This window comes from Littorina saxatilis, unplaced genomic scaffold (genome assembly GCF_037325665.1).
Source record: "Littorina saxatilis isolate snail1 unplaced genomic scaffold, US_GU_Lsax_2.0 scaffold_680, whole genome shotgun sequence".
Lineage (NCBI taxonomy): Eukaryota > Metazoa > Mollusca > Gastropoda > Littorinimorpha > Littorinidae > Littorina > Littorina saxatilis.
In genome coordinates, this window is record NW_027128823.1 from 28875 (window position 1) to 46785 (window position 17911).

At 41.5% G+C, this 17911-nt stretch overlaps 1 protein-coding gene across 1 annotated transcript; it reads left to right on the plus strand.

Annotated features, from left to right (window-relative positions):
- The first annotated feature begins 1025 nt into the window (after window positions 1-1025).
- On the plus strand, window positions 1026-15700 carry LOC138957144 (hemocyanin 2-c chain-like). The gene is made up of 7 exons (XM_070328310.1): window positions 1026-1030; window positions 2050-2248; window positions 2540-2669; window positions 7268-7809; window positions 8194-8573; window positions 9136-9297; window positions 10971-15700. The coding sequence occupies exons 1-7, from the start codon at window positions 1026-1028 to the stop codon at window positions 11143-11145; spliced, it is 1593 nt and encodes a 530-aa protein (XP_070184411.1). The 3' UTR covers window positions 11146-15700.
- The last annotated feature ends 2211 nt before the right edge of the window (window positions 15701-17911 follow it).

Sequence of the window (17911 nt, forward strand, 5' to 3'; positions counted from 1 at the left end):
TCGAGATGACATTTCTAAATTTAACTTGGGTCGTCCTTGCGTGCTTCATGGTTTGCTGTGATATCGCAGAGCCGTTGGAACGGGTCACCCGATTTATTTAATTTTAGTCAAGCAACCACACAACTAAACAAGTCGCGTAAGGCGAAAATACAATATTTAGTCAAGTAGCTGTTGAACTCACAGAATGAAACTGAACGCAATGCCATTTTTCAGCAAGACCGTATACTCGTAGCATCGTCAGTCCACCGCTCATGGCAAAGGCAGTGAAATTGACAAGAAGAGCGGGGTAGTAGTTGCGCTAAGAAGGATAGCACGCTTTTCTGTACCTTTCTTTGTTTTAACTTTCTGAGCGTGTTTTTAATCCAAACATATCATATCTATATGTTTTTGGAATCAGGAACCGACAAGGAATAAGATGAAAGTGTTTTTAAATTGATTTGGACAATTTAATTTTGATAATAATTTTTATATATTTAATTTTCAGAGCTTGTTTTTAATCCGAATATAACATATTTATATGTTTTTGGAATCAGCAAATGATGGAGAATAAGATAAACGTAAATTTGGATCGTTTTATAAATTTTTATTTTTTTTTTACAATTTTTAGATTTTTAATGACCAAAGTCATTCATGAATTTTTAAGCCACCACGCTGAAATGCAATACCAAAGTCCGGGCTTCATCGAAGATTACTTGACCAAAATTTCAACCAATTTGGTTGAAAAATGAGGGCGTGACAGTGCCGCCTCAACTTTCACGAAAAGCCGGATATGACGTCATCAAAGACATTTATCAAAAAAATGAAAAAAACTTTCGGGGATTTCATACCCAGGAACTCTCATGTCAAATTTCATAAAGATCGGTCCAGTAGTTTAGTCTGAATCGCTCTACACACACACACAGACACACACACACACACACGCACATACACCACGACCCTCGTTTCGATTCCCCCTCGATGTTAAAATATTTAGTCAAAACTTGACTAAATATAAAAATGTGGTTTATGCGCCAGGATATAGGAAAATGCTGTAAGGGGAGGTCTCGTACTTTATTTGAATGGTTCATATTTAGATTTTAAAGTAATATGAGATACGTTGCCTTCACGTATAAAAACAGTTTTATACGTGATCACGCCCGTATCAGAAGCACGCACAGCGATCGACAGTGGGAATACCCGCAGTGATAGGGGTGTAGTATGCACGTAACGTGGTATCTAACGCTCAGAAGTTGTCAAAAAGAAGGTCACAGTGTTCACGTATTATCGAGACACCGACACATTTGCACTAAAATCCATTCTAGGGGAGCTTTTCCATTATTTTTTCTACCGGAGGGATTGAATTCATTCCACTGAACAGATTTAACTACAAAATACATTTGAACGAGCGGTATTTTGCTTTCTGTGTCTGCTTTTCGAAGTGAATCGAGGCGAGCACACTCAATAGGCCCACAGAAGGATACGCGACGTAAGTACTAGCGCCTTGTCTTTCGCGATCGTGGGGTCATGCTCTTGACACATCTGCGACTACGATGTATACAAACCAGAATTATGAAATATGGACTGAAGCGTGAAGGAAAGATTCCAGAAAATATTGAGCATCCTTACACCCTTCTCGGATGGTTGGACTTGATAAAATCTGACATACGTTGCGCTGACGTATGGAAGGGTTTGCTACGTGAACACGTACCTAATCACCACACGCAGCGCGACCCGCATGTGAGATAGGTGTCCTGGTAGGTGACGTAGCTGATAGGTGACGTAGCTGATAGGTGACGTAGCTGATAGGTGACGCAGTTTCTAAACCTCCCTATTGTTATCTCATGAGTGGTCTCTCTCATGTATGTAGGATAATTCTTTCTTTCTTGGGTAGTTTACTTCAAGACATTGTGTTTGATTACGCAAATTGCGTTTGTTAAAAATGGGTTGAGGTTCCATGTTGGCATACCGCACACAGCCTGTAGCCCCGGGTAATTTCTCCGATTGAGATAATAAGGGTAATTTGATTTGATTGGGGCGTTAGAGGTAAACATAATTGTTGTGTGTGTCCAGGGGCTGTCTGACTGACAACCAGGTTGCGAGAGGGGTCCACGTTCTGGAGACAACGGCAACAGGGAAACTGGTCAAGATTCCAATCTACGCCATCATGTTCGTCAGAGGAAGCTCCGGCAACAAGAACACACTCTTCTTCTCCTGCTCCGTCCAGTTGTGTGATGGTTCTGCCGGGAATGCTAGTACCTGTAACGCTCCGGTAGGTCGACTGTTGTTGTTGTTGTGGTGGTTGTGGTGGTGGTGGAGGTGGTTGTTGGTGTTGTTGGTGTTGTTGTTGTATTCCTTGTTGTTGCTCTCTCACGCGACACGCACGCACGCACGCGCGCACACACACACACACACACACACACACACACACACACACACACACACACACACACACACACACACACACACTAATACTAACACACACACACTTATACTAACACACACACACTAACACACACATACTAACACACACACACTTACACCAATGGTTTTTCTTCAACAGACCTGTACGGTTGATTTCACCCCTGACGTCGTCGTCGAGAGACGTCGTCGCGCCGCTGATGGGGACACGAAGGTCGTGGGTCGAGCACTGACCGTTCGTTTCGGTAACGCCACTCAGGAAGAGGAGTTCAGTAAGTGTCACGTGCCCGTGCTGAAAGGTCAAGTGTTGGCCAGGCTTTTACCTGGGATCAGACCCATCCCTCAGCTTGGACACAAACAAAACATGTATCACTTTTATCTGCGCAGGATATGGATTTTGCTTTTATAAACTGATTTCATTAACGCCATTAGACAAAATTATGACCATGCAATAGGTTTTGTTTTTGTTTGATAGACTGATTTCATAAACGCCACTAGATATTAGTATGGCCATGCAGTAGGTGTTCTGATTTAATCAATTCCACTCGATATCATCATTGCCATGCAGTAGGTGTTCTGATTTCATAAATTACAATAGAAATCATTATTGCCATGCAGTAGGTGTTTTGGTTTAATCAATTCCACTCGAACTCATTATAGCCATGCAGTAGGTGTTCTGATTTAATAAATTCAACTAGAAATCAGTATTGCCATGCAGTAGATGTTCTGATTTCATAAATTCCACTAGAAATCATTATAGCCATGCAGTAGGTGTTCTGATTTCATAAATGCAAATAGAAATCATCATTGCCATGCAGTAGGTGTTCTGATTTCATAAATTTCACTAGAAATCATTAGAGCCATGCAGTAGGTGTTCTGATTTCATAAATTCAAATAGAAATCATCATTGCCATGCAGTAGGTGTTCTGATTTCATAAATTTCACTAGAAATCAGTATTGCCATGCAGTTGGTGTTGTTAGAGGATCTTCTAGTAGCAGTGTTTAAATGTCGAAGCTGCTTTTCCCAGTTTTAACTAAGAGACCGACTGTTTATTGTGTTATTGTATTTGTCAGACTTGATTGTACCAAGTCTCTCACATGTTGTAATGCGCTTAGAGCCAAATATTTTTGTTTTTTGTAAGGGATAGGCGCAATATAAATACACTTTATTATTATTATTATTATTATTTAATAAATTCCACTAGAAATCATTATTGCCATGCAGTAGGTGTTCTGATTTCATAAATTCCACTAGAAATCATTATTGCCATGCAGTAGGTGTTCTGATTTCATAAATTCCATTAGAAATCAGTAAAGCCATGCAGTAGGGGTTTTGTTTTCATAATTGATTTCAAACACGCCACCTAGAATCAGTATGACCATCAGGTAGGTGTTTTGTTTTGATAAACTGAGTTTTATACACACCACCTAAAATCAGTGACTGGTTGGTCCGGTGTCAGAATAATGTGACTGGGTGAGACATGAAGCCTGTGCTGCGACTTCTGTCTTGTGTGTGGCGCACGTTATCTGTCAAAGCAGCACCGCCCTGATATGGCCCTTCGTGGTCGGCTGGGCGTTAAGCAAACAAACAAACAAACCTAGAATCAGTATGGCCATCAGGTAGGGGTTTTGTTTTGATAAACTGATTTTATACACGCCACCTAGAATCAGTATGACTATCAGGTAGGGGTTTTGTTTTGATAAACTGATTTTATACACGCCACCTAGAATCAGTATGACTATCAGGTAGGGGTTTTGTTTTGATAAACTGATTTTATACACGCCAACTAGAATCAGTATGACCATCAGGTAGGGGTTTTGTTTTGATAAACTGATTTTATACACGCCAACTAGAATCAGTATGGCCATCAGGTAGGGGTTTTGTTTTGATAAACTGATTTTATACACGCCACCTAGAATCAGTATGACCATCCGGTAGGGGTTTTGTTTTGATAAACTGATTTTATACACGCCACCTAGAATCAGTATGACCATCCGGTAGGGGTTTTGTTTTGATAAACTGATTTTATATACGCCAACTAGAATCAGTATGGCCATCAATCAGGTAGGGGTTTTGTTTTGATAAACTGATTTTTATACACACCACCTAGAATCAGTATGACTATCAGGTAGGGGTTTTGTTTTGATAAACTGATTTTATACACGCCACCTAGAATCAGTATGGCCATGCAGTTAGGGTTTTGTTTTGATAAACTGATTTTATACACGCCACCTAGAATCAGTATGGCCATCAGGTAGGGGTTTTGTTTTGATAAACTGATTTTTATACACACCACCTAGAATCAGTATGACTATCAGGTAGGGGTTTTGTTTTGATAAACTGATTTTATACACGCCACCTAGAAATCAGTATGACTATCAGGTAGGGGTTTTGTTTTGATAAACTGATTTTTATACATGCCACCTAGAATCAGTATGGCCATCAGGTAGGGATTTTGTTTTGATAAACTGATTTCAAACACGCCACCTAGAATCAGTATGACCATGCAGTTAGGGTTTTGTTTTGATAAACTGATTTCAAACACGCCACCTAGAATCAGTATGGTCATGCAGTTAGGGTTTTGTTTTGATAAACTGATTTCAAACACGCCACCTAGAATCAGTATGGCCATGCAGTTAGGGTTTTGTTTTGATAAACTGATTTCAAACACGCCACCTAGAATCAGTATGGCCATGCAGTTAGGGTTTTGTTTTGATAAACTGATTTCAAACACGCCACCTAGAATCAGTATGGCCATGCAGTTAGGGTTTTGTTTTGATAAACGGATTTCAAACACGCCACCTAGAATCAGTATGGCCATGCAGTTAGGGTTTTGTTTTGATAAACTGATTTCAAACACGCCACCTAGAATCAGTATGGCCATGCAGTTAGGGTTTTGTTTTGATAAACTGATTTCAAACACGCCACCTAGAATCAGTATGGCCATGCAGTTAGGGTTTTGTTTTGATAAACGGATTTCAAACACGCCACCTAGAATCAGTCTGGCCATGCAGTTAGGGTTTTGTTTTGATAAACGGATTTCAAACACGCCACCTAGAAATCAGTATGGCCATGCAGTTAGGGTTTTGTTTTGATAAACTGATTTCAAACATGCCACATAGAATCAGTATGGCCATGCAGTTAGGGTTTTGTTTTGATAAACTGATTTCAAACATGCCACATAGAATCAGTATGGCCATGCAGTTAGGGTTTTGTTTTGATAAACTGATTTCAAACACGCCACCTAGAATCAGTATGGCCATGCAGTTAGGGTTTTGTTTTGATAAACTGATTTCAAACATGCCACCTAGAATCAGTATTGCCCTGCAGTTAGGGTTTTGTTTTGATAAACGGATTTCAAACACGCCACCTAGAATCAGTATGGCCATGCAGTTAGGGTTTTGTTTTGATAAACTGATTTCAAACACGCCACCTAGAATCAGTATGGCCATGCAGTTAGGGTTTTGTTTTGATAAACTGATTTCAAACACGCCACCTAGAATCAGTATGGCCATGCAGACTGATTTCAAACACGCCACCTAGAATCAGTATGGCCATGCAGTTAGGGTTTTGTTTTGATAAACTGATTTCAAACACGCCACCTAGAATCAGTATGGCCATGCAGTTAGGGTTTTGTTTTGATAAACGGATTTCAAACACGCCACATAGAATCAGTATTGCCATGCAGTTAGGGTTTTGTTTTGATAAACGGATTTCAAACACGCCACCTAGAATCAGTATGGCCATGCAGTTAGGGTTTTGATAAACTGATTTCAAACACGCCACCTAGAATCAGTATGGCCATGCAGTTAGGGTTTTGTTTTGATAAACGGATTTCAAACACGCCACCTAGAATCAGTCTGGCCATTCAGTTAGGGTTTTGTTTTGATAAACGGATTTCAAACACGCCACCTAGAAATCAGTATGGCCATGCAGTTAGGGTTTTGTTTTGATAAACTGATTTCAAACACGCCACCTAGAATCAGTATGGCCATGCAGTTAGGGTTTTGTTTTGATAAACTGATTTCAAACACGCCACCTAGAATCAGTATGGCCATGCAGTTAGGGTTTTGTTTTGATAAACTGATTTCAAACACGCCACCTAGAATCAGTATGGCCATGCAGTTAGGGTTTTGTTTTGATAAACTGATTTCAAACACGCCACCTAGAATCAGTATGGCCATGCAGTTAGGGTTTTGTTTTGATAAACTGATTTCAAACACGCCACCTAGAAATCAGTATGGCCATGCAGTTAGGGTTTTGTTTTGATAAACTGATTTTTCAAACACGCCACATAGAATCAGTATGGCCATGCAGTTAGGGTTTTGTTTTGATAAACGGATTTCAAACACGCCACATAGAATCAGTATGGCCATGCAGTTAGGGTTTTGTTTTGATAAACGGATTTCAAACACGCCACCTAGAATCAGTATGGCCATGCAGTTAGGGTTTTGTTTTGATAAGCTGATTTCAAACACGCCACCTAGAAATCAGTATTGCCATGCTGTTAGGGTTTTGTTTTGATAAACGGATTTCAAACACGCCACCTAGAATCAGTATGGCCATGCATCCCTCCAATTGAACACATACCGAAAATCAACATGCTGACTGCTTCGTGTGTAATGTTGGGCTTATTTATGAATTGATGTTGTGAAGACTACTTGGTAAACCGTATTGCAATCCCTCCACTTGAACATAGAAAAAAATCAACATGCTGACTGCTTCGTGAGCAGAGTTTTTGATTAAAAGATTTGCCACAGTACGCCAAGGAAGGTAATATGTTTTGATATCCAACAAAGAAGGATGATGTATTTAAAAGATTCGCCACAGTACGCCAAGGAAGGTAATATTTTCCGGTCTCCTCCACAGTGCACGAGGAGGACGGCTACGAGAAGGAGGAGCGCGTGCGCTCGGATGTGGACTCACTGACAGTGGAGCAGATCCAGAACATTCGCGAAGCTCTGCAAGCGGCGAAGAACGACGAGACGATATCCGGCTACAACCAGATCGCCGCCTTCCACGGCCAGCCCAACTGGTGCCCGTCACCCGCTGCGGAGAAGAAGTACGCCTGCTGTACGCACGGGATGGCCGTCTTCCCCCACTGGCACCGACTGCTCACCGTCCAGGCTGAGAACGCCCTGGTGGCCAACGGTCTTCACGGTGGTCTCCCTTACTGGGACTGGACCCTTCCCATCACGAGCCTGCCTGCCATCGTCAAGGAGGAGTTCTACACCAACCCCAAGACCGGGGAGTCCACCCCCAACCCGCTGTACAACGGCCTGGCTGACGGCCACCCCACCACGCGCAGCGTTCGCGACGAGCTCTTCGAGGCGCCCGCGTTCGGCTCGCTGACCAGAATCGCTGAGCAAGTCATGCTGGCTTTTGAGCAGACCGACTTCTGTGACTTTGAGGTAAACGGGGATTGGTGGTGAGAGTGTTGTATGTGTGTGGGTGTGGGTATGTGGCTGGAGAAAGAGACACGAACCCGAAACAGTCCTTATGTGATCCTTGACAGGGTGACAGGTCTTAATTCATCGAGTATGAAATCAGACAACGTTGTTCATCTGTCCGAGCTTTGATGTCGTTGTTTTTATTTTTGATCATCCTGCTTCTGCTGCAGCTATCGCTGCTGATGCTGCGATTGTTATTGCTGTTGTTGTTGATGCTGTTGTTTTTGCTAGTGTTTTCCTTGTTGTTGACATTGTTCATAAAACAATGGAACTGTTAAGCACTTATTCGGCATGTTTAGGCACTGTCCTGCCATAAACTAACCCCGACATCGGTCACTTCACCAGGTGCAATACGAGATTGCCCAGAACTACATCCACGCTCTGGTGGGCGGCAACGAAGAGTACTCCATGGCCTCGCTACGCTTCAGTGCCTACGACCCCATCTTCTTCCTGCATCACTCCAACACGGACCGGCTCTGGGCCATCTGGCAGGAGCTGCAGAAGTACCGGGGTCTTCCCTACAACTCTGCCAACTGCGCCATCGCGTCCCTGCGTCAGCCCCTCCAGCCTTTTGCCCAGGACCACGTCACCAACCCGGACCCCGTCACCCGTGACCACTCCACGCCCTTCGACGTCTTCAACTACGAGAACAGCTTCCACTACCACTACGACAACCTCCAGTTCAACGGGATGTCCATCCCGCAGATTCAGCGCGAAGTGATCAAGTGGGTGGCCAAGTTCGACTCCAGTAAACTAGCTGCTCGTGTAGAAGTTAGACACGAGTAGACAAGCTGCCAGTGGGCGTGTTCTAGTCAAAGTATCAAACCGTATCCTCAGCGTACTTCCAGTACATGTCCCAATATAGACTAACTGACCTAAGAAGACGTTAACTCAAAACGTCAGTCGATGTTTCAAGGTTCAGAACGGGGTCCCACTTTTCCTGAAGCCTAAAACTGTTGTCTGGGGTTTGTTTAGTGTATACAAAACTTAAATAATGCATCTGACGCGACCATTGGTAACGACACAGGTTCAAAGTCTTAACGTAATCTCGGACCCTCGAGGGCATGAAGAAAAGTCACAAATGACAACAAAAATATATTCAAAAACAAAATAAGATCACACTATATATTCCAACTCATTAACTAACGACAAAACGGAATTCGAAATAAATAATTAATTAACCAAAGCAGCGATAACAGTAACCCTGCATTATTTATAACTACTGCTGCACAAATTGCAAAAGGTAATCATTCACAACGCACAATAGTTCACTATTTTCTGTGCCAGGCGCGCGGCGGAGGAGAGAGTTTTCGCTGGCTTCATGCTTCACGGCATCAAGAAGTCTTCCCTGGTGGTCTTCGAAATCTGCAAGCCCACTGGAGACTGCAAGAAGGCCGGCGAGTTCTATCTTCTGGGAGACGAATATGAACTGCCGTGGGAGTTTGACAGGTGCGAGTTTTCTTCTTGAGTTTGTGAGTCAATGGGGAGGAGGTTTGGGATGGAGTCGGTTGAGGTAGGGTTGTAGGACGTGTGTGTGTGTGTGTGTGTGTGTGTGTGTGTTTGTGTGTGTGTGTGTGTGTGTGTTTGTGTGTGTGTTTGTGTGTTTTTTGTTTGTGTGTGTGCGCGCGTGCGCAGGTGTGTGTATGTGTGTGTGTGTGTGTGTGTGTATGTATGTGTGTGTGTATGTGTGTGTGTGTGTGTGTGTATGTGTGTGTGTTAGTGTGTGCGTGTATGTGTGTGGGTGTGTGGTTGAAAATGTATTGATGTTCAGATCTTAAGTTATTTAGAATCTTTATGGTCGTATAACACGCTAAAAGGATTGTATCACTTTCTTTTAATCAGAAACACATTTCAAAACAAAAATAGAGAGAACGAATCTGTGTGTGTTGTTGTTAGTTGTTGTTGTTAGTTGTTGTTGTTGTTGTTGTTGGTGTTGGTGTTGGTGTTGGTGGTGGTGGTGGTGGTTTTGTTGTTGTTGTTGTTGTTGTCTTGTTTGTCTTACTGATTAGTCTTTTTGGGCATACAGATATCATTTGAATCTGATTTGGTCAAAAACGTTCATTGTAGCAGAATATATCATAGTCTTTTACAAAGACTAAGGTTATAACAAAGTTAATAGTTTTTGAATTTGACCAAACCTAGACTGACAATGTAACACTGCCTTGAAACTAGTCTGACAATATAACACTGCCTCGAAACTAGTCTGACAATGTAACACTGCCTTGAAACTAGTCTGACAATGTAACACTGCCTTGAAACTTGTCTGACAATATAAGACTGCCTCCAAGTTAGTCTGACAATGTAACACTGCCTTGAAACTTGTCTGACAATGCCTTGAAACTAGTCTGACAATGTAACACTGCCTTGAAACTAGTCTGACAATATAACACTGCCTTGAAACTAGTCTGACAATATAACACTGCCTTGAAACTAGTCTGACAATATAACACTGCCTTGAAACTAGTCTGACAATATAACACTGCCTTGAAACTAGTCTGACAATATAACACTGCCTCGAAACTAGTCTGACAATATAACACTGCCTTGAAACTAATCTGACAATATAACACTGCCTCCAAACTAGTCTGACAATGTAACACTGCCTCGAAACTAGTCTGACAATGTAACACTGCCTCGAAACTAGTCTGACAATGTAACATTGCCTTGAAACTAGTCTGACAATATAACACTGCCTTGAAACTAGTCTGACAATATAACACTGCCTTGAAACTAGTCTGACAATGTAACACTGCCTTGAAACTAGTCTGACAATATAACACTGCCTTGAAACTAGTCTGACAATATAACACTGCTGTGAAACTAGTCTGACAATATAACACTGCATTAAAACTAGTCTGACAATATAACACTGCCTCGAAACTAGTCTGACAATGTAACACTGCCTTGAAACTAGTCTGACAATATAACACTGCCTTGAAACTAGTCTGACAATATAACACTGCCTTGAAACTAGTCTGACAATATAACACTGCCTTGAAACTAGTCTGACAATATAACACTGCCTTGAAACTAGACTGACAATGTAACACTGCATCGAAACTAGTTTGACAGTGTGACACTGCCTTGAAACGAGTCTGACAATGTAACACTGCCTTGACCAGACTGTTCAAGTACGAGATCACCGACCAGCTGTCCGAGTTTGGCCTGGAACCGCTGGACATGTACGAGGTCAAGTACGAGGTGTTCGACCTGGCCCGTGCGTCTCTCGGAACTGACATCTTCGGCGTCCCACCACAGATTTATCTTAGTCCTTACGGCAGGGCAATAACCCCTTGAAAAATACCTCGGAAAATGTTTTAATGGTTTTGGGTAGTTTAACTCCTGAAGTTTACAAATCCGCAGGATGACATCTTTAAATCCTTGGGCAAATTGAGTTAAAATTAATTATAGGAAAATTAGCAAATGTTGATTTTTTTGTTTAGACACAAAAGGCATTCCATAGAAAAAAGGGCTAGAATGGCGTCATAAACTTCATGACGTCGGGAAAACGTAATGAGTAATATGACGACACGTACAGTATGGCCTGTAGTGTTGTCCGTGTCCGTACTTGAGCTCCTCTTCCAAGACAAATAACAAAGGCATTTGACATGTTTCATTCTGCTAAATGGAAACAATTTGCACATGAGTGTGTATGGAATTACATCCAGGCTGAGAAGATGTGAAACCTGTGTTATTCGTGGACTTGCGATTAGTGCGTATGGTGTTCCAAAGCACAGGTTTCACTGTCGAAGATAAAACTTGTAAATTGATCTTACAAAATGGCGGGCGATGATCAAAGAACATCGTGAGAGACTAGTTTTCTCCGATTTGATTGTTTACCAGACGATAGAGCTATTTTAGATGGAAGCGTATGCCATCTGGTGACAGCTGTTCATTAACCAGTGTGTTCGTAGGAGTGCTTGATTTCTCTGCAGAAGATCCATGCGTGAAAATCGGTGAAGTCTTTCAGCAAATGTCGCAGTTTGTAAGCGAGTGCTACAGGTGCAAAATCTCAAACAACATATCACGTTACGGTTAGAGATATGAAACCTGGCTAGCTAGAACCTCCAAGCACCAGTCCACATAAATCAAAAACTACCGCCCACATCAGCCCATTGCTGAACGTCCATCTGAAAAGGGCTGTATTGCAATTCTACGGGGATCTTCCAAATCTTGATCCAGTTGACTTCGGGTGGTTGTAGGATGGGCAGAAAACCGCCTGGAGTAGAACCTACACCAACTGAAGTCATGCTAATTTTGAAGTGTGGCTGTGGAGAAATGTACCATGTGTAACAGCATGCTGTGGTTGCGCAGTCGGTCAATGTGCGTGTGCCATCTTATGTCGATGTCTACTCCTTGGAAATTCCACAAATCCGCACTGGTCATCCATCGTGGTCATCCGCACTGGGCATGTGCAACAGTCACCTTCACCGGTCACCCGCACTGGTCATCTGGATAGGTCATCCACACTGGTCATCCTTTGCGGTCATCCGCACTGGTCATCCTTTTGTGATCATCCGCATCGGTCATCCGCACTATTCATCCTTCATGATTATCCGCACAGGTCATCCTTCATGATCATCTGCACTGGTCATCCGCACAGGTCATCCTTCATGATCATCTGCACTGGTCATCTGCACTAGTCATCGTTCAATTCATGATAATCTGCACTGGTCATCCGCACTAATCATCCGCACTCGTCATTTTTGACTCACATGCGAAGCAAAAGTGAGTCTATGTACTCACCCGAGTCGTCCGTCCGTCCGTCCGTCCGGACGTCCGGACGTCCGTCCGGAAAACTTTAACGTTGGATATTTCTTGGACACTATTCAGTCTATCAGTACCAAATTTGGCAAGATGGTGTATGATGACAAGGCCCCAAAAAACATACATAGCATCTTGACCTTGCTTCAAGGTCAAGGTCGCAGGGGCCATAAATGTTGTCTAAAAAACAGCTATTTTTCCCATTTTTCCCATTTTCTCTGAAGTTTTTGAGATTGAATACCTCACCTATATATGATATATAGGGCAAAGTAAGCCCCATCTTTTGATACCAGTTTGGTTTACCTTGCTTCAAGGTCAAGGTCACAGGAGCTCTTCAAAGTTGGATTGTATACATATTTTGAAGTGACCTTGACCCTGAACTATGGAAGATAACTGTTTCAAACTTAAAAATTATGTGGGGCACATGTTATGCTTTTGTCATGAGACACATTTGGTCACATATGATCAAGGTCAAGGTCACTTTGACCCTTATGAAATGTGACCAAAATAAGGTAGTGAACCACTAAAAGTGACCATATCTCATGGTAGAAAGAGCCAATACGCACCATTGTACTTCCTATGTCTTGAATTAACAGCTTTGTGTTGCATGACCTTGACCTTGGGTCAAGGTCACATGTATTTTGAAGTCATGTAAAGGTCAAGGTCAAGCATGTGAGTCGTATGGGCTTTGCCCTTCTTGTTCATGATCATCTGCACTGGACATCCGCACCGGTAATCCGCACTGGTCATCTGCACTGGTCATCCTTCATGGTCATCCTTCATGGTCATCTGTACAGGTCATCCACACTGGTCATCCGCACTGGCAATTCTCACTGGTCACCCGTACTGGTAATCTACATGACATCCTGCGTAATCATCGGGCGTTGTCATTTATTGGTCATCAGGCATAGTCATCCGCTACCATTTCGGCAATTGAAAAAAGGGATCGATGGTGGCTGCCCTCAAACTGGAAACTCACTGCATGACCATGTCATCTTGTGTGGTAAACCAGCGTGGTCATCCTGCCTGGTCATCTGGAATGGTCAACTACACATCATCCTGTGTGGTCATCGGCGAGGTAAAGTGTATACTAACCAGTATCCCTGGTTCGTCGCCATGACCTTTACGTTATGTGATAGAGGTCTTTTGTATGTGAGACATGGTACATCACGTTTAGCCTCTTGACATGCCGCCTAATACACCTCCTCGGGGCGTCACTAACTGACACAACACTGTGTATATGGTGTCAAAAGGGATTTCATATGCCGAATCGCTTGGCGCTGTGACACCTTACAAGGCCTTTCGTCTGATGTATACATTCCTCACCTGACTGGATCAGTCTTCTTAAAAAAAAGAGAACAAGATAACTTTAAGTTATTCTGGGTATTACAGCCACTTTTCCAGGATTAAGTTGTTATCTGCTTGCTCACCGACCAAGTCACTCATTGATTCTGGAACCCACCAGGATGGTAGGGTCACTTCAACGACGGGCGCTTCATAAGCTGTCTCCACCTCTGGCGGCTGTGAGCAATTTTTGGGAAGTTGCAAAACATTTCCGAATCCACTCTGTAATGATATCTGTCCCTCTGTTCATTTGTCTTCTCTATCTTCTCTTTCCGCGCACCATACCCTGTAAGATGGTCTTGGAGAGCCCGCCTGTTCTTGTTACATGGCCATACAATCTCAGCTTCGTCTTCTTGACAGTGATCTTTGTAGTGATACACGTGCTAAGTGATGGTTTTGCAGACATTAAAATATATGACCTTGAAATTGTTTGACCTTGAAAACGTGTGACCTTCAGTGTTGATGAACGTTTTTATTCATGGCAAGTTTTAAGAAGATGAACACATTTCGTCATTTTATCTTCAAAAATAGTATAATTCTTTATCATTTGAATGAACATTTGACATTCATATGACCTTGAAATGCGATGAAGGTCAAGCAAAGTGCAACAGTAATCAAAGCCCACAACACATATAAGCTTAAACCATTAGCTGTAACTGAAAAAATATATTGCTAAAACTAACTATATCATCCTGCTCCGTTAACCAGTTTTAACGGTCCCTCAACAGACCAGTCATTCGGGTTATTGTGTCTGCTAATCATGTAACTGTTGTTATGCATATTAACTCCCGTTTTATCTCCCGGAAAACATAAATAAATACAGTTCTGCTAGTTTATAGCATGCAGTTTCGACTATTTTGCAGTCTGGAATCCATCTTGTCCGCCATCTTGAATACATCAAAATGCCCAAGGATGACAGAGTGTCATCCGTCGGATCTGTAATCTACAGACATCACAGAGTTCAAAACAGTCAAAACATTCTCCGAGGTATTTTTTGAGGGGTTAAGGTCAAAATCGGGAAATGACGACCTGACTATCTTGAATAGTTTTTCTCTCGATTTTTTGATACACCACAGGCGTACTGATACGTGCTTCGCCGTGAGAGAACAAATTTGATGACAAATGGGTGGATTGATTTTAATCCAAATGTGGTGTGTACATCTGTCGCACTTGAACAAAAGAAATCGCAGATAGTTTTTTAGTGTTACAGAATTGTACAAGGATTGACAATTACACACTATCTAATTAGAGTGCTCTAAAACATGTTTTTTCTCTCCTTTTTTTGGGTGTTTTTTGGGTGTTTTTTGTGTGTGTTGATTGTGTTGTTATTGCAAATTTATAATTGTGTTGTCCACTGCTTACGAAATCCGCTGCAAAACCTGGGACAACGCCGATGACAACCCTTATAATTATTGTATGCATTTCCTCCGAAAGCGGCGTATGGCTGCCTAAATGGCGGGGTAAAAACGGTCATACACGTAAAATTCCACTCGTGCAAAAACACGAGTGTACGTGGGAGTCTAAGCCCATGAACGAAGAAGAAGAAGAGAAGAGATTGTATGCATTCTCTCATTATTTTACTAGCGAACTACTGCTTATCTGTCACTGGATTACAGTTATTGATTTACTATGCACACTCTCTTTTGTATGCGCTTGCTACTTTCATCTCTCTACATGTCTCTACCGTTCTTTCTTCTCCCCCCCCCCCCCTCCACCCCCACCCCCTCTGTTCCCTGCTATAGTTCTGTCTTACTCTTTTATTGGTTTACTTTGACTCTGTTTTTGACCCAGATAATTATACAGTATATAATGTTCTGTCCGACATCCCATTTGTACTATCCACCATTCGTGTATAGGGCACGTGATATAAGCGTTCGCTTGAGTTCGTGTCCCTATTATTTCTCGTTTTGTTACTGTACCAGGTTCAACTGAATAAAACCTTGTTTAAACCAACGCCGATATTAGGTGTCTCATTCTCAGACACTGAAAATTACCTACAGTACTCAGCTCGGGTTGTACTTTAAAAAACTTTTGAACAAATATTTGCCTGATACATGTTCAAAATATTGAGACTCATCCACAGAAACTAAATGTACCTTTCCTGCCACAAACTTACAGCTTCTCCGCAAGAAATTGACAAGAAAATAAACACAAAAATGGACTTAATGCGTTTCTTAAGTTTACATCATTCCCTGGTGTGGTTCTTCCGTTAACCACATTGTTATTTAAATATTATATATATATATATGACTAAGTGCCAAAAGGTGCTCACAGAACAGAAGACGACTTTGTTTTACAATAAAAATGTTTCTAAAAACGTGTGTCTGCTGAAAATTGGTGTGTGTGTGGATGAATGTGCGAAGAGATAGTGGACATAATTTCGTGTGTCTGACTTGAATGGTTTTGAAGTTATCTTTGTTTAAAGTCAAAAATAACGCCAAAACCGGCCATCTGAAAACGGACATCGTGATACCTCGTGTTTTGAATATGCCACAGAAAAATAACAAGAAGCACAAATGAATTGCATTTAGTTTGATTGAATGCCTGAAACATCGCTTTACAGACGAGACCAAACGTCAAATCTAAATCTCGAGAGAATTTGTTTTTTTCGATAACCGAATTTTAAGGTGTCGCACGCAAGATGTGTCGTCATCACGGCATACATTTTTCAATCGCAGATATTTACTAAATTTCTTTTTCAAAAACTCTGGAATTGATGTCGACACGTCAAGCGATAACGGTGTATCAAACTGCTGTCTTTCAAGTAATCCAGCAAAGACTGCAGAACTTTTGAACAGCATTTTTGAAAACGATTTGAAAATTTCGCCATATCTTGCGTGCGACAAAATGTTCGGTAATTAACGGTTATTTTCTTTTAAAAACAAAATTTACATGTACAAAGATCTACTTCATCTACGGAACCACGTGACACATTCTGTGTTCAAAATTTGTGAAGAAATCACGAACCACGAATGCGCTATCAAGTGTTGAAATTATGTCGTCAACATCTTTTCAGATCTTGCGTGCGACACCATCTTGCGTTCAACATAAAATGTCACTACCTTATCGAGTTTAATGGGTAAAACTAACTATTTGTTGTCTTAGTTTAATCTTCTTAATTAAAAGCGTAATAAAACCGAACTTCCAAGATGAATTTTAATTGAGATTAGCGAAAGAGCGGGCACGCAAGTCGACCTTAAAGTAAAAGAATGATAACACGAGCGTTTGTCGTGTTGTCTTGCGTGCAACACATTGTCCAAAAAAGAAAATGTATATTTTTCTCAGACGTTTTTTAAGTTAAAACCTTGAAACTTCACACACATTTGGGGTTTAATCGCCCCCATGCATGGTAAAAGTCTTGTTGACCCTTGTCAGATTTCAAGGTCACGGCTGGGTCACATGTGGTTCAGAAAACGGATGAAACATATTTTTTCAGAGATTTTTGAAGCTAGAACCTTCAAACTTCAAACAACGCTTTTGCTTAATGATTGTTCAACATGGAGAATTCAAGGTTGATCCTTGAGAAATGTGAAGGTCATAGCAGGGTCTCGTGTGGGTAAAAAAAAAAGGAAATTGTATTGAACTTCAATTTATATAAAACCAAAGTCTGGTTGATCTGTTTTAAGATTTAAGGTCAAATCTGTTATTTAAGGTCAAATCAAATAGAAATTTGTTGATGCTTAAATCTTTGAAACTTCCAACAGGTTTGAGGTTTGACAACTTCTGGACTTTGAAATCTGGTATGGTTGATCCTGGTAATATTAATTGGTCAAAACATCAAGATCAACAATTATAAAAAAAGCACTTTCACCAATGTCAAGTGAGCAATAGCAGCAAACGTGAGTCTTATAAAGATTATCACTTTTTGTGTGACCTCAACTTGACCCCTCTGAATGCTCTCAATCATGGAAATTGACCACACTTTGATTATAACCAAACAACATCAAAACTTTGG